Source organism: Vulpes vulpes, chromosome 3 (genome assembly GCF_048418805.1).
Source record: "Vulpes vulpes isolate BD-2025 chromosome 3, VulVul3, whole genome shotgun sequence".
NCBI classification, from domain to species: domain Eukaryota; kingdom Metazoa; phylum Chordata; class Mammalia; order Carnivora; family Canidae; genus Vulpes; species Vulpes vulpes.
This window is the reverse complement of record NC_132782.1, coordinates 31,516,915-31,541,841: the sequence shown is the minus strand read 5'-3', so window position 1 is coordinate 31,541,841 and position 24,927 is coordinate 31,516,915. Positions and strand designations below refer to the sequence as shown.

Below are 24,927 nucleotides of genomic sequence, written 5' to 3'. Positions count from 1 at the left end.
CCCTGTTTGGTAAATGAAAAGATGCTTCTTCTTTACTTTCACTTTTGAAATGCTAAAGACCCAAACTTCCCCATAAAATAGCATAAATCACTAAATTGGAGAATTAATGTTTATGCGGAATTAGGGTTTATGTGAAAATCCTCATTCTTATACAGGGATAGCATGGACAAAGTTCTCCAATTTTATTCTAAATAATTCTCTAGCATTACTCTTGAGAATTTCAATGTGAGATATTTCACTTTTATTAAAATCCTCACATATATATAACTAAGTATTTGTTCAGTTGAGTCTCTGTTTCAGGCTAAAGGGTCATCAGCTCCTTTGGAGTTAGCTGGTGCTACATCTGTGGGAAATCGTAAGATGTCTAGATTGGAGCAAGAAGTATAGCCATGGAAGTAAGAAGCGGCCCTCAATATTGAAACTGGCGGCAAGAATGCTTAATACAGGTGATTTATCCCATACAAACTTAAAAAATACTCAGAATGGCACTCAGTTCTCTGAACTTGCTGAGACATTGCAACTTTGGATATTCTTTTATGTCTGATTCAGCAGTTTTAGAAACACTAAAATACTCAGCATACAGCTGTGTTCCCATTTGCACAGACTGCACATCTGCCAAAGCAAACACTGGTGTGGGCCCTGTAATCCTAGCACGCCACCAGACTTTCTCCTGTATTTATGGGATGGGTGTGTTGATTGCAAGTTAGAGTCCTGGTGTTTGGTTCTTGACTACATTGTACTTAAGTCCATTCTATGTTTGTTTTTTTTTTTTTTTTCTTTTGGTTAGAACTTGAAAGCAATGCCACTTTTAGATTTGGGAGGGTGCAAAGAAATAAGGCACAATAATTACATTACAGTCATGATAAATCCTCATTTTATTTCCTTGACTTGTACATATGTTTGAAAGATAACATCTCCTCTCGTTTCCAAGCTATACTTTAAAAAACTCCAGTTCACATATTGAGCTATTAAGCAAAGTTCTTTAAAAAGTAAATAATTTTATTTAAACATCGATACTTTTAAGTATAACAGGTAGTGAAGTACCAATGATTGAAATTATTATCTGGAAAAAGTTAATAAATGAGCATTATGTCTTTGATCCACTTTCCCTTATTCCTCCTTTCTGGCCAAATCTTCCAACAAAGCTAATGATTTTAGTGATGATTCTCAAGTTCATTATGCCTCTAGTGACTCTTCCTTAAACTGAGTCATTGCTCACACTGAGCGGTGGAATCTTGTATTCTGCTCTCTCTCCCTCACGTGACCCCATGCTTAAGTGCCCCTTCCATCACTTCTTTACTTTGCTCAGCAGCTCTCTTTTCTACCACACGAGTTCTAAACCTGGAAGAGTTAATTTTTCCCGCTTCTGAATATGAAGCCTCTGCTTAGTCTGCCCAGTTCCCTTATCACCTTGTAAGTAAGTCCGTCATTCCATCCTCTACACTTGCACTTATTCTTCTCACCTCTCGCCCATTAATTCAAATCCTCACGACCCAATCTGATGATCTGCGGCTTCTCACTGCATGATCAGTTTATTTACATTTATTACAACTTAATTTTTAACATTGCATTTTATTCTTCTGATGTATCCTACTTTCTCTTTTTCCCCTTCTTGATTTTTCAGGGAAGAGGTTAATAGATTTAAGTTTTTGTTCACATTTTAATCCTCCACCCCCAGCTACAGTGTATTTTATGCATTTAAATTCTTTTAATTATTGTCCTAGATATTTTCACATACATTAAACTTAGTAATCTAGAACTAATATTTTTAACTTATTACCAACTAAAACAAGTACTTAAAATGCTTTACTTCTAAAACACAACAGCTATATACAATTTTAGTTTTGTATTATTTTAATTAACCCATCTGATTTTTAAAAAATTGTTTTATATGGTCAATGATTGTTTAGATTTACCCATATGCATAATGTTTTTCTTTGCTTGCATCGCAGACTTGTTTTCTAAGATAACTTTTGTTTTCTTCCTAAAGTAACTTACACTGCCTTCTGGTTCCTTTTGTTGTTGAAGAATCCGCTTTTAGCTTATTTATTATTCCTTTCAGTTATTTGCCTTTCTTTTTCTATTTTTTTAAAGATTTTATTTATTTATTTGACAGAGAGCACAAGCAGGAGGAGAGGCAGGCTCCCTGCTAAGCCTGATGCGGGGCTCAATCCCAGGACCCTGAGATCCTGTCCTGAGCTGAAGGCAGATGCTTAACTGACTGAGCCACCCAGGCGCCCCTGCCTTTCTTGTTTTTTATTTTTTTATCTTTTTGCCTTTCATGTTCTAATGCTGCTTTTATAATATTTTGTCTTTCGTGTGCTGTAATTTTAATACAATGTGCTTATGTGTGAGTTCCTTTTTATTTATTCTATTTAGGTGAGTTTTTTTGTAACATTTTCTAACTTTGAGGATCACGTTAATTTTTAATTTTGAAAATTATTAGCCATTATCTGTTAAAATATTGCCCCTTTTCTATTTCCTTGACTTTCTTCTTTTGGAATTCTTTTTTTTTTTTTAAAGATTTTATTTATTTATTCATGATGGACACAGAGAGAGACTCAGAGACATAGGCAGAGGGAGATGATCCCAGGACCTTGGGATCATGATCTGAGCTGAAGGCAGCTGCTCAACCACTGACCACTCAGGCATCCCTCTCCTTTTGAAATTCTAATCAGATTACTCCAACCTCTATATCTCTTAATGTCCCCTTTATCTTTCTTATTTTATTGTTTTCCTATGTTGCACTCTGGATATTTCTTAGGTTCTGTCTTCCATTTCATGAATTCACTCTTTAGCTATGTCTAGTCTGTTTTTGGATGATAATATTGTGTACAACTCTATTTTATTTCCATTATGGACTTATGAATAATACTTATTTTTAATACTTTGTTAGTGGTCCTCTAAGGTTCAAAATATACACTTTTTAAATCAAAGTCAACCTTCACATATAGTGTTAAACTTTACTATAACAGTAGAATTCCACTCTCTCATTGCCATTTTTATGCTACTTTTATCATATAGTTTGCTTTTTCATATGTCTTACGGTTTCTGTTGGGAAATCTGGTGCAATCATTTGTATATTATGTATTTGTCTTTTTAGTCTAGATGTCTTAAATATTTTGTTTTTATCTCTTTGGTTTTCAGAAGTTTGAATATGATACATCTAGGTGTATTGCTTTTCCTCTTTGTTATTTATCCTGTTTCATGTTTTCTGAGCTTCTTGAATCAGTATCTTTACTATATTTATTATTTTGGAGAAACTCCTAGCCATTATCTCCCCAAGTATTATTTTTGTCTCATTCTCTTTTTCTTCTCCAGTTTGTTTTACAACCTCATCTTCTTTTTATATTGCTGGAAACCATGATGCTTGACTGCCCTGTAACCTCTACTGGGTTAAACAAAAATTATGATTTTGAAGGTTATCTTGCTCTTACCTATTTTTAGGATAAGAGAAACACAGGTTAGCTTTCTACCTCCTACTTAGAAGCTAGATGTCCTTTTAGTCTATAATTAATTTTGAGACAGTATCTAATGACTTCTAACAATGAATTATATGAAAATCAGTACATTTTACTTTCCTTTTGCATTCCTCTTCTCTAGCTCCTTAATTTGGATTACTTTGTTATTTAGGCCATCAAGCTTAGCACATGTTTTTTCTTTCCCTTCAGTCACAATTTTTTCAGTTTGTAGCATAATCTTTTCACATTTGTGCTTCCATTTTACTGTACTTAAAACCATCTCTTGATTTGATCAGATTTTATTTTTAAGATTAATTATTGAGCCAGTTTTCTGCTTCCTCAGTATTTTCTAGATATCACTCCATTTTTTTCTGGTGCTGAATATTACTGCAAAAAATTTGCAAGCCAACTTGATTTTTCTCCTTTGTATCAGACTTTCAGCTGCCTCAATATTCATGTAACTTTTATTTATCATGAAAATTCCATAAATCCAACAAGATAGGGCCTAGTGTTGATCATCCAGTAACAATTTTGTTATGATACATACATTCTTTCTATATGTCTATTCAAGATGTTCTTTTCTTTCATGAAAAATGTTTTTTCTCTCATATCTTTATTTGTTTTCTGTTCCATTTTCTTCTATTTTTAAATTTAAGAGCACCAAATATGTATACATTGAATGTCTTATCTTTAGTCATTCAATATCTGTTTCTGCCTTTGTATATTTAAATAATTGGTTAGTTTCCACTTTATTTTTGTGTGAGTACCTCTAGCTTATTCACTATCTCTGTTTTTAGTAATATTTATTGTATTGCTTTTATATTCACATATGGCTTTTGTTCTAAATATTTTTATCTTCCATTTTTTGAGCACTGATAAACTTATTTTACATCTTCTATTACTATATAAACTCTTTTTGGCTCATAGTTTTTTTGTGTGTGATTTGTTAATGGAAATGGCATACACTAATTTTATTGAGAATCTGAAGAACTCTTTATATAAACTATGCCTCTGTTTTCTTGTGTTTTGCTTTTCTTCCTCTGCCTTCTGCTTGCATGTTTTTTCTCCTTTCATTTTTCAGTTTCTCTTTTTTGTTTCCATGCTGGCACTTTATGGAGCTGGAAATTTGCAGAAAAGTAAAGTGAAGAAAGAAAAGTAGCAAAGAAACAAGGTGAAAGGTCTGTAGCTTTGAGATTTGTTTTTTTGAGCACTCTTTTAAGGTCCACCTTTACTTAGTTCTCAGCATCCATGAGATTGGCACAGCTGACAAAGTGACATTTATAGTGACGTTCTCCTTTCTGCCAACCTGTCTTTTTCCCATAGTCTTTTTGAGTTTGATTTGATTAATATTACAGACCATTTCATTAAGATGCTATGCTACCTCCTAATGTAAATGACTATATATATATATATATATATACTTTAGTATACAGTTTATATACTTTAGTATATACTTTATATATATATATAAAGTAAAAAGTGAAAAAGATAGAAGTTATATAGCTAAATAATTACCATTTGGGGGATCCCTGGGTGGCGCAGCGGTTTAGCGCCTGCCTTTGGCCCAGGGCGCAATCCTGGAGACCCTGGATCAAATCCCACATCGGGCTCCTGGTGCATGGTGCCTGCTTCTCCCTCTGCCTGTGTCTCTGCCTCTCTCTCTCTCTCTGTGTGACTATCATAAGTAAATAAAAATTTTTAAAAAAATTACCATTTGGTAACAATGTGTTGTAGTTTAGGCTATGGACCTCTGGATTCAAAAATGTTGGAGTTTGTTGGGATGCCTGGGTGGCTCAGTGGTTGAGCGGCTGGCTGCCTTTGGCTTAGGGCATGATCCCGGAGTACTGAGATCGAGTCCCATGTTGGGCTTCCCACAGGGAGCCTGCTTCTCCCACTGTCTCTGCCTCTCTCTCAGTCTCTCATGAATAAATAAATAAAATCTTAAGAAAAAGTACTGGAGTTTACCCAATTCCAATCACTATCTTTGTCTAACTATACTTAACCATTCTAAGTTTTGGTCTTCTTATCTTCGAACCTATCTCAAGATGGTGTTTGCATTAAATGAGATAATGCCTGGATGGCCCTTACTAAAATGTTGGGCACAGAGTATCCAGTAAACATAATTTTTCATTTTTATTATACGGGTTTTCTCTTAAGTACGAATTCTTATAAATTGGTGAAATCCTTATCTACAAGTTGCTAAAGCAAATATCCACCTTGATCTTACCTGTTTCATCTTTTCTCAGTTATCTTTTTCTATGTCTCACCAAATTTTTTCTGTATCCATCACTTAGATGCATTCTGTTTTGATGGATTGTATCTATCAGGATCCTGGTCAACAAGAGATGAAAGCCTCAAAAGAGATAAAGGAGAATAATGCAATCGCTCTTTACAAAGGTGTGTGGAAAGCAAAATAAGACCAATAGGAAATAGTAAAATGTTGACTTTATCATCCTTATGCCCAAAGGAGAACAAGGACAGAGCAGTTCCTGGAATTTGGGGAGGTACTGCTGTAGGAAAAAGCTCCTGCCCAGGAATGCAGCTGTTCTCTAACCACAACCGGGCAGGAGGGGACTAGGGGAATACGTACTCTGACTTCATTCTCGTCCTGCTTTCCAGTTATGGTTTTCCAAAGGCCAAACCATAGCAAGTAGCCACAGGACAAGGTTGTCTACTGCTGCAACCTGTAAATGTCAGCCTCTTGGGGCAAAGAGATGTGCAAAGAAGGATGGAGAGTGAATCTGAAGGAACAAAAGAAGAAAACCAAGTAGTCTGTTGCTTCCTTTGAGAATTGATCATATTAGGATAAAAAGTCTAACAGCAGAGCAGTATTTCTATATAACTTAGACTTTAAATTGAACAACCTTTATCTACCTGAATTTTTAGAGTTCCATTTTTTTAATGGCCATTCTACAGCTTTGTGATTTGATGAGCTCAAAACAAATAGAACTTCAAAGATTGTTCTATATTTTAAAGAGAAGAGAAAAAATTAAATACTACCTTAATAAATCTTGCTCTGTAGTTACTTATAGCTTTATCCCATGGTTCCTTTTATTTTGCTAGCATTAAATAGTTTTACATTTAGGTTTTTAATTATCTCTTATATGTGGGTTATGTAAATCCTTGCTGATTAAGAATGGAATTAATAAAGTACCCAATCTTACTTTTTTGATCATAGACTTGCCCAGCAATTCTTGTTTATGGGAATCTAGCTCACAGAAGATTATAGAAAAAATAACCTTAATTCTTCCCCTACCCAGAGTCTACTAATCTGAAGAGATAAGACATGTGAAAAGCATACAGATAAACATCAGCATATTACACGTGGGGATTTAGTTATTCAGGTTAATATGTGTATAGGACTTTATTTTATTTTATATTTATTTATTTTTTTCATGTGAGAGAGACGGAGAAAGCCTGCACCAGTGGGATGAGGAGCAGAGGGAGAGGGACAAGCAGAGTCCCTGCTGAGCATGAAGCCCAGTGCAGGGCTGTATCTCAGGACCCTGATATCTTGACCTGAGCCAAAATCAAGAGTCAGATGTTCAACCAACTGGTGGTCCCCAGATCGTGCAGGCTTCTAGATCTAAATATCTATCTTACTAAGGTTATTAAAGGTTAAGGTAGCAGAATAAAAACCAACAAGGGCCTATGTAAAATTTTTACCACGTAAGACAAAAACAGTAAACTGAAGTTTCAGGCCATATCAATCACCTCCGTTCCTTAAATATACCAAGCAAAAATAGTCTGAATGCACTTGTATAAGCTTTTGCTGGAGTTTTCTTCCCCTGAAAATTCTCATGGCTAGGTACTTTGGTCATTTGAATCTCAGCTTAAATATCATTAACAAACTAAAAAAATAAACCTAAATAAACATTATTTTAAAGCCAATTCAACAGCCGAAACACTCCCTTCCTTAACCACAACAAAGGATATATATGCCTCCATGTGGCTTCATTTACCACCCAGAAACTTAGAGAATCTTACTGGGAACTATCTCTGCTTTCCTTTATTTGTAGTATTTTAAATTGGGAACAGTTCAAGTAACTAACAATAGGAGAGTAGCTCAGTAAGTTAAAAAGTTCTTAGGATAGAATATTACACAGTCATTAAGAGTTGTGCACAGAATTTTAGGTAGCGTGCATTAGATTCTTATCTCAGGGGCCCCTGGTGTCTCAGGGGTTGAGTGTCTGCCTTTGGCTCGGGGCCCGATCACGGAGTCCTGGGATCGAGTTCTGCATCAGGCTCCCTGCATGGAGCCTGCTTCTCCCTCTGCCTGTGTCTCTGCCTCTCTCTGTGTCTGTCATGAATAAATAAAAAAAAAAAAAACTTAAAAAAAATCTTATTCAGTGTTAATTGGGGAAAAAAGCAATATACTGAGTGAGATTACATATTAAGAATGTATTCTCAAATGAAAAAATCTTTGAAGAGAAATAAATGTTGTAAATGTTAATGATCATATCAAGGTGGTGTGTTTATTAGTGAAATTATTTTAAAAATATTTTCCTCACTTTCTCTTTTCTAGGGGCAGGAGGAAAAGCATGTGCTACTATGCAAATTTGAAAATTAAATACTGTAATAAAAATGTAGAAGAGAAATGGACATGCTTGGACTATGGTGTTAAGTGTTTCTCAAAATCTTGGTTTGCTCTCAGGAGCCCTTTGTACCTTTTTAATTACTGAGGACCTTAAATAAAATTTAGTACTTTATACTTTTTGATATTCACCATATTAGAAACAAAAACTGAGAAATTTGTATTAATTTATTTAAAATAATAATAATCATATACCCATTTTTTAACATTAATAGTGTATTTTTATGAAACTAGCATAACTTACCAAAAAAAAGTTAATGAGAAGAGGAGCATTATTTTACATTTTTGCAAGTCTCTTTAAAGTCTGGCTTCAGGGATCCCTGGGTGGCGCAGCGGTTTGGCGCCTGCCTTTGGCCCAGGGCGCGATCCTGGAGACCTGGGATCAAATCCCACGTCGGGCTCCCGGTGCATGGAGCCTGCTTCTCCCTCTGCCTGTGTCTCTGCCTCTCTCTCTCTCTCTCTCTCTGTGACTATCATAAATTAAAAAAAAAAAAAAAGTCTGGCTTCATAGAAAACAGCAAGATTCTCATATCTGCATCTGATTTCAAGCTGTTGCCATTTGTTGTAATGGTTAAAATTAATGGTTAAAGTGAATGAAAAAAATCTGGCATCATATAGATCTGTACTTGGAAAAGGGAAGGCTTCACAGACTCACCCTTAATTCCCAATAAAGAAGATATTGTGAGCACGTAGGAATGCTTAGACCTTCTGAAGTAGAGGATGAACTGCAAGTCAGTACATACGTCCTGCGTGATGTCCTTATAGTTGTGTGACTTCTGCATGTCATGTGACCCTACCGAACTTATTGCTAATTACCTATGACATGAGCTTTTTTTTTTTTTTTTAAGATTTTATTTATTTATCCATGAGAGACACAGAGAGAGGCAGAGACACAGGCAGAGGGAGAAGCAGGCTCTATGCAGGGAGCCCCACACGGGACTCGATCCCGGGACCCCAGGATCACACCCTGGGCTGAAGGCAGGTGCTAAACCACTGAGCCTCCCAGGGGCCTCATAACATGAGGTTCTTCACTCACTATATGGCTAGGGAAATTCTGTGGGGTGTGCTCGTGAAAGTCCTTTGCAGCATCAAAACAAAAACTTGGGATTCCACACATGTCGTTTTTGCATTTTCCCTGTGTAATCAAATCACATCTTTCATAGTAGTTATGTTTGAAACTCGTGTAGTCATAAATTGTAAAGGAATAATATTTGGCTTATGTACATTACTCTTAAGCAAATGGAAAGTCTGTTTTTTCCAGGGCAATGTCAGATACTTTCTCTCATTACTGTTTCCCATCGGTTCTCTCCACTTCGCCTCCTTTAGCTCATTCTGTTAGATGAGCTCTCCACTTGGATGTTCTTTCTGAGTTCAGGCGGTCTGGGGGGAACCCTGCCAAACTAAGGCATTGCTCACTTGTCTTGTCCTTTTACCCACTGAAAGTATGTTTTAAATGGCTAAAAATAACTACAGGATCCCACACTGCCCATTATTAAGCAGAGAATTGAAAGGATTCTTCTCTAACAGCTTATTTGTGTTTAATCATCCCTCAAATGTAGTAAGAATAATAAGAATGATAGCTTATATTTTATTAATTTTTAGAATTTGTAAAACTCATTTATGAATAGTTCCTATAATAGTCATTGGAAATCTGAAGGGACTTCACGATCTCCTTTTCCAAGGAGGCACTGGGCTTGGTGCCCAGCACCCCTTGGTGGGGGGGTGCTCTCCCTGGGTCAGGAGCTCGGCTGAGCCCAGGCTGTCCTGGCCCAGGGCCACCGGGCGTCCTGTTCTGGTGAACAGCTTCGCACGCATCACACTGCAAGTCCTGAAGGACCCAAAAGGAGTTTTTGTGGTTTCCTTGTTGTTGTTGTTTTGAACCTAAAACTAGTTTGATTATACGAGATATTCATTCCCTTTCTTCAGGATTTGGAATTTGGAACTGTGTTTTTCTTTCTAAATAATTTAAAGGCCTAGTAACCCGCACGGGCTTCATCAGAGAGAGACTTACAAACGTGTTTTCAATTCTCTTCGCCGTGTTGACTCTCAGGCTGCTGAGAAGCCTCTTTGGGGGGAGCTTAGAAGCTGAGATGAGGTTGCTACGTGAGAAACAGAATTCAAATCGATGTATGGTTACTGATTCATGCGCATTTTTTCTTGAGCTATGTCTTCTTTTGGAAGCAGAGATATGGGTGTGGTTCCACAAGAAACAAAACCATGCAGAATATTAGAAATGCTTTATTTTTAATTTTTTTTTTTACTTTTACTACAAGAATAAAGATGTAGGCATGTTATTGATGTCTTTCTTCCCCTGTCCAGTGACAGAGCATTCTGGAGAATACAGTCCTGTGGTATATTAGTTTAGTGAAATCATTAAAAAAAAAAACCATAGTACCTTGAAATAGAATAATTGGCACAGATATTATCTTGAGATACTGACTAGACTATTAAGGATGAACATATTGTTAAGGTTAGGATTTATTGCAGTTGGCTTTTAAGTATTTCCTGTCTTCCCTTCCCATTTCCTTTGCTGTAAATACTTTATGCTTTTTTTTTTTACTTTATGCTTTTAAAATGTTATATTTTACTTAGTAAGTTGTGAAGTAGTAATAAGCATTAATGAATCTATTATTTATGTGTATTTATTACTTGTGTATTAATAAGTATTTAAGTTTTACTTAAATATTTCATGCTTTGTACTATGGAGGGGGCTCAATATTGCACTGTTGAGATTTAACTCTGCTAGGCTACTGGCAGCTCCTTTAAGCCACTTGAATATTTTCCTCTCTGTCTTCCCTAACCATCCTTCAGCCAGTCTCTGTTGAGCGCTGTCTCTTCTTTGAAGCTCTGTGTAAATTCTTCCATATGTGTAAACCTTTCCAGATTCCTTGTGACTCTCTGTCCTCTTACCTTACCCCATTTGCCTGTTGTTGTGTGCACTCCTATAGTAGAACTCATCCTGGGAGAGTGGGGGATTACAGGTATCAGTGCTTGTGTCTCTCACCACCAAACCAGGTGAGCCCTTGGAGGGCAACGAGTATGTCCTATATATATTTGCATCTTCAAAGTAATCTCTCAATAAGAGTGTATTATATCGAAATGCATGTAATTTTTGAAACCAGAACCCTCACTTAAGTAGGGAGATGGATATATTAGGATGTGCAAGGTACACTGGAAACAAGAGTGTGGTGGCTGATGCTCATGCCTCAGGAGCACAGTAACTTCTTAATTCTTTCTTGGAGATGATTTCCATATCTCAAATATTTGAAGTAATTTGGAGAGTTTTTAATAGATTCATTAAAAAGTGAGCAGAATTCAGAATAAATTATTTATTTATTTATTTAAGATTTATTTATTTATTCATGATAGACACAGACTGAGAGAGAAAGGCAGAGACATAGGCAAGGGAGAAGCAGGCTCCTCTCAGGGAGTCTGATGTGGGACTCGATCCCGCATCCCGGGATCAGACCTGAACCAAAGGCAGGCGCCCAACTGCTGAGCCACCCAGGTGTCCCAGAATTCAGAATAAATTTAGTAAATTAAGTGCACTATGGCTCCACTACTGGAGCCAACTGACGGGTCTTGGAGATTGACTATATGATGCAAATTAATGAAGGATCTCTTTTTACAATTTAAATGTGTATAAATTTAATTGTAGTTAAGGTAACGGGAAGAGAAGTTGCTGAAGTTCTGTGTCTCTTGATTGTTCTTGCTGGGTATTATATTTATGGAAAAAGAGATTTCAGATGTTTCGGGGACAATTCTCCAGATCCTCTCACCCCAAAATCATGGAAGTGGAGATGATGGTGAAAGGGAAGACAAGGCACATTTATGAATCTCACTCATCCAATAATATCTTATGATCGCAATTACTCCAGAGAAAACAAAAGTAAGCCTCCGTAAAACAAGAAAATGAAGTCCATGTGTTTTCCCAAATCTCAGGAGACAATATCACTAATATACTTTAAAGAAACATTAAAATAATATACTCTCCAACTAGTGAGTGAAACCTGTGTCATATTTTCTGTGTATGAGGAATAATAACCCAATTTTTGTAGTAAATGATCACAGAGGGCTTTGATTTTCTCATCTTTAGGTGTCAAGGAGGACTCTAGATTTATGTGGGTGCAGTAACTTAAGATCATACTCAAAATCAAGTTTATGAATTACCCGTCACCAACTCTTTTTGTATGGGTGTGTATGTTTTTGTGTTTGGATATTTACATATTTTAACTAAATAGTAATTAGGGCATTATGGTCTAACTATACAGAATGTTTCTGATTTCTAAACAGTATAATAAATGAGCCACTGGATCCTGGTGGTGTTTAGAACATTGGAAAGAGCCCAGATGCCCATCACCTAATAGATGGATAAAGAAGATATGGTATATATTACATAAATATATATATGTGTGTGTGTATAAATATATAATATATATAATGGAATATTACTCAGCCATCAAAAAGAATGAAGTTTTGCCATTTTCAGTAATGTGGATGGAGCTAGAGTATATTATGCTAAGCAAACTAAGGCAGTCAGAGAAAGACAAATACTTAACTACAGAGAACAACTGAAGGTTACTGGAGGGGAGGTGGGTGGAGGATGGGTTAAATGCGTGATGGGTGTTAAGAGGGGCACTGGTTGTGATGAGCACTGGATATTATATGTAAGTGATGAATTACTAAATTCTACTCCAGAAACTAATGTTATCCTATATGTTAACTAATTAAAATTTAATTAAAAACTTGAAACAGGAAAACAAAGAACATTGAAAAATCTGCTGCATAGTGACACATTTTTAATAATTAAGACTTCAATTACTATAGTCAGAGTCTATCTGAACTCATAATAGTATATTTATACAAAATGGGCATCACGCCCTGGGCCAAAGGCAGGCACTAAACCGCTGAGCCACCCAGGCACCCCTGCTAGCCTTTCTTAAGAGCCAGTTTATAAAAACTTCTTGCATATTCTCTGAAAGAGAATTCCACAGCTCTGCAAAACAACTAACTTTATTAAAGGAGCTGAAGGAATAGTTTGCCCCAACACCAGGAAAATTTAAAATACTAAACAAAATACTGATGAACTTGTGAAAAGTGATAAAATATATCACACTAATTTCCTTGCCCTCTACTTCTGTCTCCATTCCAAGGACGCAGTTCCCCAACCTCCGGCTGCCACGTAAGAACTCAGAATCTAATGGGCTGAATCACTCCTTATTTTGTTGAAAAACAACCTACAACTCTTTGGCTTTTAATTTTTTTAAAGAAGTATATGGAGCATAACAAGCTCATTTGGTATAAATGGCCTTTGGTGTCATTGAGTGTCTGGACAATTTCTCCTTTGTAGCCTGTCCCTAGTCCTGCCATCTTAAAAGTTTCCCTGAGGGGAAGCCCTGACTCATGGACTCTCATTTTAGCTGCAGAGCATTGTCTATTCCAATACAAACAATCATCCATTTTAGGATTTATTAGGCTTAATAAATAAACAGTGGATTAATGGTTAAGAATGAGAATAAATTTAAACATGTAAACATACGAATTTAAGAAAAGGAATGCACTGCTGATATATGCAACAGCATGGATGAAACCACAGAACCAGACAAAAAAGGCTACATACTCTTTAATTTCATTTATATAACATTTTGGAAAGGCAAGGCTATGGGATGGAAATCAGATCAATGGTGCCAAGGATGAGGATGAGAGAAGATGGACTCAAAATGGAGGAACTTTTGGGGACAAGAAAATATCCTCTGGATTGTGATGATGGTTACACGATTGTATGCATTTGTCAAAACTCAAAGAACCATACACCTAAAAATGTGAATTTTGCTCTATTTAAAGCATGCCTTGGGGCACCTGTTGGCTCAGTCAGTAGAGCATGAGGCTCTTGATTTCAGGTTGTGAGTTCAAGCCCTACATTGGATGTAGAGATCACTTAAAAATTAAAAAAAAATCTTTAAAATAAAAGAAAAAGGAAGGCATGTCTTAATAAACATAATATAAAAGAATAAAAAACAGAATGTGGGAATTAGTGGAGCATACTGTGATAGATAATGAAACTTCCTTCTAATTACCTTAAGTTTTCATCTTTATGTAAATTGTAACAGTTAAATCTTATTTTTTAAAGAGTTTTTATTGAAGTATTGCTGACATACAGTGTTATATTAGTTTCAGGTGTGCAACACGTCGATTGAACAATTCTATATATTGCACAATGCTCACCATGGTAAGTGTAGTTAGCGTAAGTCACCATATACCATTACTGCAATATTATTGATTTTATTCCCTGTACTGTACTTTTCGTCACAGTGACTTATTTATTCTATAACTGAAAGTTTGTACCTCTGAATCTCCTTTATTTATTTCACCTATCCCCCAAATCTCCTCCTCTCTGGCAACTACTGGTTCTTTGTAGTTATGATTCTGTTTCTATTTTGTATGTTTATTCTTTTTTTTAAAGATTCCACGTGTAATTGAAATCGTATGTTATTTATTTGTCTTTCTGTTATTTCACTTATCATAATACCCTAGGTCTATCCATGCTATCAAAAATGGCAAGATTTTATTTTTATGGCTGAGTAATATTCCATTGTATAAACAGTTAAATTTTTAAGCTGTTGATAAATTATGCTTTTTATTTTTTGAAAGATTTTATTTATTTATTCATGAGAGACAGAGAGAGAGAGGGAGACAGGCACAGACACAGACAGAGGGAGAAGCAGACTCCCTGCTGGGAGCCCGATGGGGGACTTGATCCTGGGTCTCCAGGATTATGCCCCTGGCTGAAGGCAGGCGCTAAACCGCTGAGCCACCCAGACGTCCCAAATTATGCTTTTTAAAAGAAGCACTAATGCTGTTACTTCTTTTTATTTAACCAGAACATATATAATAATATTACCTGTATGCCAGACATTGTCTGTTTTACAAATATCAACCTATTTAATCCTCAAGATGACCAAGGGAGGTAGGCAATGTTATTATTCTCATTATGCAAACAAGGAAACTAAGATGCAGAAAGACATGCAAGTTTTTCATAGTCACCCAGCTGGAAAGTGGTGGACTGGGATTTGGATTCTGTGAGTCTAGCTTCAGAGTCTATGCTCATAACCACTATAATTCTGCAGACTTTATTATTACTATTATTATTATCTTAGCTTTTTTCTTTTTTTAATCTTCGCTTTTTTCCAGCTTTATGGAGGTATAATTGATAAATATGTATACGTAAGGTGTAGCAAGTGATGATTTGATGTATATATATATGTGTATATATATATATAGTGAGATGACTGTGATCAAGTTAATTAACAAAACTCTTATCTTACATAATTACCTTTTTGTGTGTGTGGTAAGAACATTTACGACCTATGCTTTCAGCAAATTTCAAGTGTGCAGTAGTCACCGAGCTGTACATCAGACTTCCAGTCTGTAGACTTTTTTGATACTGCTTATCTAGTTAGTAAAATTTGAATTATAGTTTAATCATCATGAGGTACAATGGGTAGAGTGCTAGGACTTGGAAGCCTATGTTTGAGACTGTTGTTGGCACTGTGTAGCTTCTGAAAGGTCACTAATCTTTCTGAATCCCAGAGTAAAGTGGAGATAATCATCCTGACCATGTATGTATTCAAACAGTATGTAGAGAAGAGGGTGCTACACACTCCAGTATTATTTACCAGATCACTTATGACTTTGCCTCATAAGACTTTTCATAACTTCTAAATATAACTGTTGATTGCCTCAGGAGATAAGGCAGTTTTTTGGGATGTAAAATCACAAACTTTTCTCAAAATATGACTTATTCTGAAACATGGTTAGATTAAAATGAAAGTTTATAACTTAAAAAGTTAAGTTTCTTTTTTTTTCTTTTAAAGATTTATTTATTTATTTATTCATGACAGACACAGAGAGAGGCAGAGACAGAGGCAGAGGGAGAAGCAGGCTCCCTGTGGGGGAGCCCGACGTGGGACCCGATCCTGGGACCCTGGGGTCACGCCCTGGGCCAAAGGCGGCGCTAAACACTGAGCAACCCGGGCTCCCCAGAAGTTAACAGTTTCTATTACAAAAAGATATTTCTAATTATGCCAAGATGTAGATATATTTTTAGTACAAATACTCAGCTAGAGGTAACCTATATTTACAAAGTTTGGATATAAATAGGACTTGTAATTAAATTCATTGGTTCATATAACTGCTTACTTGAAAAAACACCATGCTAACTACATCCCAAAGGGTTCTCCCCCATTGTCATTTGTTAAAGAAAAAAATCAGTGATGGAGTTTAGGGAAATAGACATCCTACAATTTCTTTGAACGTCAACTCCTTGTGAGTTGTAAGGCTGGATCTGGTCATTTCTTGCTGTATGTACGACTTGACACAAGTCACGCAGCTGCCATGAGCCTCAATTTCCTTTCTTCGTCTGTAAAACAAGGAAAATAATAGGGCTTATCCCACAGTATTGATTTAAGGGTTAAGTTAATTAACACACGTGCAGTGCTTACACGGTATTTGACAAAGCGTAAGGCTTAATACGTTTAGCCATCACCCCTGCTCTTGTGGTCCCTGTCCCAGTGACCCCGCCGCAGGAGAGCCGCTCCTGCTCCGGGCCTGGGCTCAGGTGCTCCACGGCGGGTGGGCGCAGAGCGGCCCGACCCGGCGAGGCTCGTCCTCCTCTGACCCGGGTCCTCTTCCAGGCTGAGGCGCTTCTCTCGCCTGGGTCGTCACCTTCCTAGTCCTCTGCGTTGGCAGCTGCGAATCCTTTGGACTTTGCTCCCTGCGACTTGTGTCGTGGGCTTCAGTCGTCGAGTCCTACTGATTCTTGAGCGAATGGCAGGTGTTCAACAGGTAACTATCGGGCAAATAGGAGCAAGGTCTGTGTCTCAGGGATCTCGCCGTCGGGGTCAGGGCATGTGGCCATGACGTGATGCTGCTCAGGTGTGCGCAGACCACGCTGGCCGGTTCTGCGAGGGCCAGCGGGCCTGTGTGCGGACGCGGGGGTCAGACGTGGGCTTTGCCGGCCCCTCATCCCCTCAGGTGGCACAGCCGTCCGCCTCGGTTCTCCCCGTTAGCTGACTTCTCGGTGATTTCATTTCCAGAATCCACCCGAACCCCTCTGCTTCTTTCCATTTCCCCGCCCGTCCCTGTCCCAGCCGTCGTGTCTCACTGGAGCCCGAGTGCGCCCTGACTTGCGCCCTCATGTGCGTCTTGCCTTGGTAGAAGACGCTGCTCTAAGCCGTCCAGATTTCTAAAATATCAAAACTTTAGGGTACATCACTCTTCTGTTTAAAAATTCTTTATCTGGGTCTCACTGCGTTTAGAAAAAGTAGCTTCAACTCCTGTCCAGGAGCGCAGGGCCTCAGGGCCGGACCTGGCAAGGCGGCCTTCTCCGTGCCCCTGCCCGGTCACAGCCTGGCCCGTGGGGGCCGGAAGGCGGTGACCCTCGGGACGTGCCCACGCTTCGTGTCCGCTTTGTCTGCCTTGGTGTTTTCTGGTTGTTCTTTGAGATGCCCACGTTGTCATCTTCGGAGTCTGTGACTGTGTTACCTTTCATGTCAAAAAGCATTTTGCAGGTGTGATCATGATCCCAGGACGTGAGAGGTTGCCCTGGACTGCACGGGTGGAAGCAGGACTGTCACACGTGTCCTTAAAAGCAGAGAACCTTTCCTGCCAGTGGTCAGAGGGAGGACGTGGCCGTGGAAAGAGCTGGCCTTGCCCGTGGACGAGGCCGTGGGAATGGGAGGGGGCCCTGGAGGTCCGCAGAGGCGAGGAAGGGTCCCCCTGGAGCCCTATGAGGGACGCAAGCCTGTGGGCACCCTGACTTAGCCGCTAGGCCCAGGCTCGGGACTCCCAGGACCTGGGACCGCACATCGCATTGTGTGAAAGGACCACGTGTCCGTAACTGGTACAGCGGCCAGAGGAAGGTCGCGTGTCGCCCAGGCCCCTTGGACTTGCTGTCCCCGCCAGGCACGCCGCTTCCCCGTTCTCTAGGGCAGGTACCTCCACACTTCGGGTCTCAGAGTCGCTGTTAGCGCTTTCAAGGGGCCCGCCCTGCAGGCCCTGATCTGCAGCGTCCCGCCCCTAACTCCTGAGCAACTCTGACGGCGCCCCTTGCTTCCTGCGCGGCACATCAGAGGCTCGAATTCTCTGTTTGCACATTTGCTCACTAGTTTATTGCCGTTTTCCCACTCAGGGTTTGAAGCTTCCACAGCTTCGGGGACCTTGTTGATGCTGTTCACAAACATGTCCTTAGTTCCTGGAGTAGAACCTGGCAAATAACAGGTATTCGACAAATAGCTGTTGAATAAAGGAAGGATTAGACCAGGGAAATGGTTTTTTCAGGCAAAGGCCAGAGCCTGAGCAAACATCCGAGGTGTGAGGCTGCCTGCGTGCCTGGGAAAAATCTAGGTTTCCAACGGCTGAAGCCAAAAGAGGAAAGGAGGAGACGGCACCCAGGAAGTAGGTGTTTCCTCTTCGCTCATCCTCCTCCCTCCCCTCCCCCCGCCGCTCCCTACCTTCCTCTTCCTTTAAGCTATCCTGGAACTATAGCTTGTAAGTACTTGGGAGGTAACTTGGTTTTTTTTTTAAGAAAGGAGAAGTAACTGAGTGAAGGAACGCACGGCAAAGCCCACAGGGCCTGGGGGCCTGGCCGGCAGTTGGATGCGGGTGGGGGGGCCTTGCTGGGCTCCTGAGCCGGGGGCCAGAGCGGCGTCCAGGGGAGATGTTCAATGCGGACGCTCAGACACACGAGTCGACAGGTGTGCAGCTCGGGGGGGGGGGGGGGGGGGGGGGGGGGGGGGAGCCGTGCCCGGATATCGTCAGCGTGTGGCCCGCAGTGACGTCGGGGATCTGACAGCGGACACGGCCCAGGAGGGGGGCAGGGGGCAAGGTGCGCCAGGACAGCGCTGGGAGCACCGCAGCCCGCTGGAAGGAATTACGAAGAAGTTTGACCAGAAGAGCAGGGAAATAAGAGGAGCATGCGGGACCAGGGAGTGTCGGGAGGAGGGAGTTTCAGGAAGAAGGGGGTCAAGTACCATGGGGAGGGAAGAGGAAGGGTTCACCCGCAGGGGAGGCTCGGTGTCTCCTGCAGGGCAGGCCGTGACATTCTCCCGAGGACGGTGACACACGACGGGGGGACGAGGAGGTAGAGGGAAAAAGGAGATGACGAAGGGGACTCACTAAGGGAAATCTTTGTGGGGTTGTTTTTTTTTTGAGGATAGAGAGGGGGACACAGAGTGAAGTCCTGAAGGAGATGTGAAGGGACGGAATAGAGACAGGCGGGAGGACCAACCCTAAAGGGGCTGAGACAGCTTTCTCTGGTGACCGGAAATATTGGTGTCCTGCAGGTCCAAGAGCTCGGAAGAACCGAGAATACTCACTTAGGACATGAAAGTCTCTGAAATAGGACCCTAGACCTGCCACTTAGGAGCTGAGCAAACTTGAGGAGGTAAACTTCTTTGAATCATAAATCCTTATATATGACTTAAGAAAAATAATAGCTTTCAAGGAGGCCGTGAAAGTCGAGTTGGTAAAGACGTAGCCAGGAGGTGCGCAGTGTTCGGTCTACACGTGGGAGGGCTTCGCGAGGTTGTGACAGGTCGCTGGGCTCCCGCTTAAACACCGGGGCTTAGGACCAGTTCTTCAAGGACCAAGAAACGGTCGCGTCCTCTACCCTGAATGTAACCACAGCCGCGAAAGCAACGCACCTGGTCAACACCTGTGTACATTTTACTCTTTTCCAAGCTGCAGTGTAGGATCCCAAAGCCGATCATGGAGGAAAAGCCCAAGTCACAGAGCTCGAAAAGACGAGCTAATTTATCACAGCTGTCCTGAAAGTATGTTCTCTGTCCCTATCATGCCAGATGCTTTTGGTTTGACAGGAAGCAGAGGCTGAAACTGGAGGGACCTGTGGGAGGTCAGGTCGTGTTTTTAATCTTTGCTATAAAAGTGAAAAATTAAACTGAGAGACACGGGGGTAGAGCTGCTTGGAAAGGTGACCGCCTGTGGAATGTCTCTCCAGAGATTGTAGCTCCAAGCTGAGATGCAAAGGCTTTTGGGTTTCTTGTATGAAAAGGATGGCGCATCGCTCACCTGACCGTGCGCCCAAGCCCCCCTTCCTCTGCATGTCTCCTGGCTGACTGCGCCCCGCAGCTACGTGCTCGGGCTTCCAGTTCTGTGTCTCCTGCAAGCCTGTTTCTTGAGCATCTCCATGTGTTCCCTAAAGGCAGTGGCACGGCTTTCACTTCCTTTGTGTCACTGTCGCCCTCAGGGCTCAGCACAGTGTCAGCTACTCACCTGAATTGCACGGAATGGGCCATTTTGGTTCTAGGTGGACTCAGGGTCGCACATGTATTCGGTTTGTAGGACGCTGCGAGGTCATTAAGATCTTGGCAGTTGTGAGGAACGGCCCCAGATCACGAATGCTGCTCTTCAGGCAGGTGTAACCGGGACTAGCACCGAATCTGAAAAACTGGTGTAGGAGTCACAGCAGCCCCATCTCCTCCTATGTGGCTCTTCGCCATCTGGGACGTAGTTAATACTGTGTCACTCATGTTAGTGTCGCCAAACTGTGTACACTGGTCGGGCCAAAGCCCTTTCCTCGCGGGAGAAAGCTGGGGGCACAGGGGGTAATGGGCTCGGTGTTTCTGCAGTTGGTCAGCGCCCAGCTGCTGTGGGAAGCCAGACTTTGCACACCAAGTGCCGTGTGCCCCCTCCCTGAACCCGAACATAGTGGCCTGGCTCCCGAGCTGGTGAAACTTTCTGGGACAAGAGGGCCCTGCAGATGTGCCCCCCTCAACCACAGATGTGGAGAAGGGCAGAGGTCAGCGGGGAGTAAAGCACGATGCGCCACAAAGCGATGTGTCTGCAAGTTTCTTCACCTGGACGTTACCTGGGCACAGGTTTACTAGTCCCCGTCCAGAATCTGGGGGAGAAAACCCCCAAACGAGAATCCGGCACAGGGAGGCAAGACTGTGTCCTCTTCAGTCAAAAGAAAGGGTTAAGATTTGATCCTTTGCCATCCAAGCTGAGCAGGAGCCGGGGGTCATCTAGACACCGAACGACTGGGCTAAGAGGCTGCATCTCCCCCCTAAGGTCTTTTGCAGCTTATAGGGGAAAAGCGAGGAGTGAGGGGGCGTGTGTCGGGGGAGGGCTGGGAGGGGAGGGGGGGAGGATGGGCTCTTCCTTCAAACAGTTTTTCAATAAAAAAAAGAAAGAAGGAAGGGAGGCAGGGAGGCAGGGAGGCAGGGAGGGAGGGAGGGAGGGAGGCAGCGAGGCAGGGAGGCAGGGAGGCAGGGAGGGAGAGAGGGAGGCAGGGAGGCAGGGAGGGAGGGAGGGAGGGAGGCAGGGAGGCAGGGAGGCAGGGAGGCCAGAGAAGAGAAAGGAAGCGGAGGGAGCTCCGTCGCCGCGGTCGGTCCCCCTCGGGCTGCCCGTAACCGGAGCGCGGCCCCGGCTCGCAGGCGCGGGCTCTGATTCGGTCTCTCGCCATCAATCAGACGCGCGCTGGGCGCGCACTGGGCGGCGGGAGGCGGCGGGAGGCGGCGGGCGCGGGGCGCGGGGCCGTCCTCCTCCTTAAAGCCGCGCGGCCGGGGCCGCCCCGCTCAGACGGGCCGGGGCCGGGGCTGGGGCTGGGGCTGGGGCTGGAGGCCGGAGGCCGGAGGCTGGAGGCCGGGGCTGAGGCCGGAGCTGGAGGCCGGGGCTGCAGCAGGAGCCGGTGCAGGAGCCGGAGCCGGAGCCGGAGCCGGAGCCCGAGCCCGAGCGGCCCCGTCGGGGCGCAGGCGGGATGGCAGCTGCCTGCGTGCGGGCGAGCCCGCTGCTCCTCGTCGCCGTCCTCGTCGGCCGCTGCGTGGCGGTGACAGCGCAGGACGACGGCGACGACGGTGAGTCTGCCGGGCGCGCGGCTCGCGGGTGGCGGCCCCGGGGCGGTGACAGGTGTGCCGGGGCGGCGGGGCCCCGCGCGGGGCGCCCCTGCGGAGTCGGGGCGGGCCCGCCTGGACGCGGACGCGGACGCTGCGCGGTGTGGACGAGGCTCGAGGAGCGCCCGCCGCGGGCGGCCGGGGCTGGGGGCCGGGTCGGGGCGCTGGGGGCCGGGGCGGGGGGTCGGGCTGGAGGTCGGGGTTAGGGCTGGAGCTGGAGGCTGGGGCTGGAGGCCGGGGGTCGGGGCTGGGGGCTGGAGGCTGGGGCCGGGGGTGGAGGGCGGGGTCCGCCCCGCGGCTGGAGGCTGTAGTTGGAGGTTGGGACCGGGGGTCGGGGCTGGAGGCTGGAGGCCGGGGCGGAGGCCGGGGCGCGGGTAGGCGGCCGGGTGGAGCCCCGCGCTCCACTCCAGCTGCGGCTCCCGAGCCTTTGTCTAGAGCACCCGCCGCCGCCGCTCCGACAGCGGATCCCCTTTGTGTCGGGCTCCTCGTCCTCCTCCCTCTGCGGGCTTCACCGCCTTCTCCTTGTCATTCGGGATCTCGGAGCACTTGGCCTCCGCGGAGGCGGCCTCGCTGCCTTCCCGGGGCGGAGGCGGAGAAGCGGCCCCTGAAGCCGCGAGCCCCCAGCCCCGCCCCGACGCGACCCCGCCCCGCCCCCGACGCGACCCCGACCCGGCCCCGCCCGCGACCCAGCCCCGCCGCCGATCGCGACCCCGACGCGACCTCAGCCCCGACCCCACCTGCGACCCCGTCCCCGCCGCGACCGCGACCGGACCCCACCCACGACCCCGACGCGACCCCGACGCGACCCCGACCCGACCCCGACCCCGGGCGGACCGCGGCCAACCCGCGCCTCCCCCGCGGCGTCTACGGGTGTTTGCGGGGCCTTGTCCTCGGGCGCGAGGGGGAGGTCACCTTTACTTTTTTTCCTATGCAATTTGCGCATGTCACGGTTGGGTGGTACTGCTGGGCTGCTGTAGAATATAAGAAAATATTTAATTTGGTTCCACTGATTATTAAGTCCTTATTCTCCAGACGTGTTCTTTTTCAGAATAGACCATTATAGATTTTCGTGACTATTTAACATCAAACTCAACCTTTCAAAACTTAGCACATTGGAACTTTTCGTATCTACTGCGGTGTACGTATATGTACATACATATATAGATACACAAATATATGCCAATACATGCAGATGTGTGTGCACATGTCTTTTAACCTACCTCTGTGTATTTTTGCTCTGAAGATGTTCATAAAAATCATCTAGAGGCCACAAGTTCTAAAAATCATTTAAAGAGTGAAAATAAGAATGTGAGATACCCAACAATCTGTCCGGAGTCCCATAGAGGGGGCACTTTCTAAAATCTTGGAGCTTTTTATATTACTTTTTATGTTTTAAAAACAGACCGTTTAGAAAAGGTAAAAGTCTTGAATTTCTTTGTAATCGTGTGAAAAACGTGCATGGCTTGGAAGGGTGGGGAAAATAACTGGGAAGTAGAAGTCAGAAAAGGAGAGAAAAAACAAAAATTACAATGGAAATAGCAAATCTAATTAGGAGAGTTCTCTCCCCTCCCCACCAAAACAACAACTTTTAATTTAAAAATTCACACAACTTTCCTTGTTAATATAAGATAAATTACTTACTTTTATAAAGTGTGGAAATGATTGAACATGTGAATAAGCGAAAAGAGTGTTGCATAAGGTTAATGGAATAGGCTATATATGCTCAAAGATTTCCCTAAATAGTTGTAATTACTCTGTAGGTGTTTCTGAAAAATAAGGAAAGTTAAATTTTTCTTACTGTGAATTCACATAAAAGTTAGAAATTTGTAATTTGGTGCAAAACAGTCTCCATCTCCTACCAACCCTTCTTCCTCCAATATAACCAAACAGCACAGTAGCCAGAATCTCAAACATCAGATTTTACAGAAAAAGTAATTCCTTGCATTCACATTGCAAAAAATAAATTCCTCTGTTTTATTACTCACCCTAGGAGAGTATATGTGTTAAAAATTTCAAGAGCAAAAGAAAGTAGTATGATCCTATGTAAAGGTGTCTAGAAGAGAATTCCAGAATCCAGCATACTCAGAGTTTCGTGACTTGTATTGTGCTTACTTAAGGTGCATATTTTGGTTTCAGTTATATTGAATGGATACTTGGCAATATTTTGTTTCCCCTGTTCAGGCTTGACACCAGGTTAATAAAGTGTCAGTTTTGAAACTCCATGTGATTTTAAGTTTGGGGAAGAGTAAATTTAGGAAAATGCTTTAAACTAAAGAAATATCTAAAGTACACATACAAAACAGGTATGTTTTTCAACTTTTCGCTGCAACTAAATCATGTAATCTGTTATTGACTTTGTATACAAATATGTCCTCTTTGAAACGTAGAGACGTGTTATCACATGTAAGTAGATGTTTACAAACTTTAATATTTTTTCTTTTCAATACTTCAAGGTATATTTTTCATCTATTTGACTCTGGTTATTTTACCAGAAATGTAAACATAGGCATAGTGGCTACCTGATAGAAATTCTTAGGAATGATGTGATGAAAGTAAGGAAATAAAGTTTTAGGCATTTTAGGCCCAAAACTTTACTACTTGTCAATAAGTTTTAAGAAGTGAAACGATTTTTTTAATTCCTAAAAACTGAAAAAGTAAATTCTTAACTGAAAGGAGTTTGAACTAACTTTAGTTGAAACTATTAAGTAACAAGAATCAGAGTTAAGATGACAAAATCAGCTTTTCATGAGTTTTGGAGTATGTGTGTTTGTGATGGTGGTGGTGGGATGCTTTGAAAGTTTCCTTTTTTTTTTTTTTTTTTTTTTTACTGTAGGAGAAGATACTATAGTGCATTTATAGTAATTTTGACATTCCTAAACAAAGTTCTAGCTCCTAGTGAGTTATACACATTCTTGCTTATTGGAAATGCACAGACTTAGAAAATCATCTTTGGTATGAATCA

The 24,927-nt window shown here is 42.4% G+C and overlaps 1 protein-coding gene across 1 annotated transcript in view; it reads left to right on the top strand.

Annotated features, from left to right (window-relative positions):
• The first annotated feature begins 21,408 nt into the window (after positions 1-21,408).
• Positions 21,409-24,927, top strand: part of COL5A2 (collagen type V alpha 2 chain) — a 138,567-nt gene continuing 135,048 nt past the window's right edge. Inside the window, exon 1 of the mRNA XM_072752150.1 lies at positions 21,409-21,929. Coding sequence (XP_072608251.1) covers positions 21,833-21,929 — 97 coding nt within the window. The 5' untranslated portion in view covers positions 21,409-21,832. The remainder of the gene's footprint in view (positions 21,930-24,927) is intronic.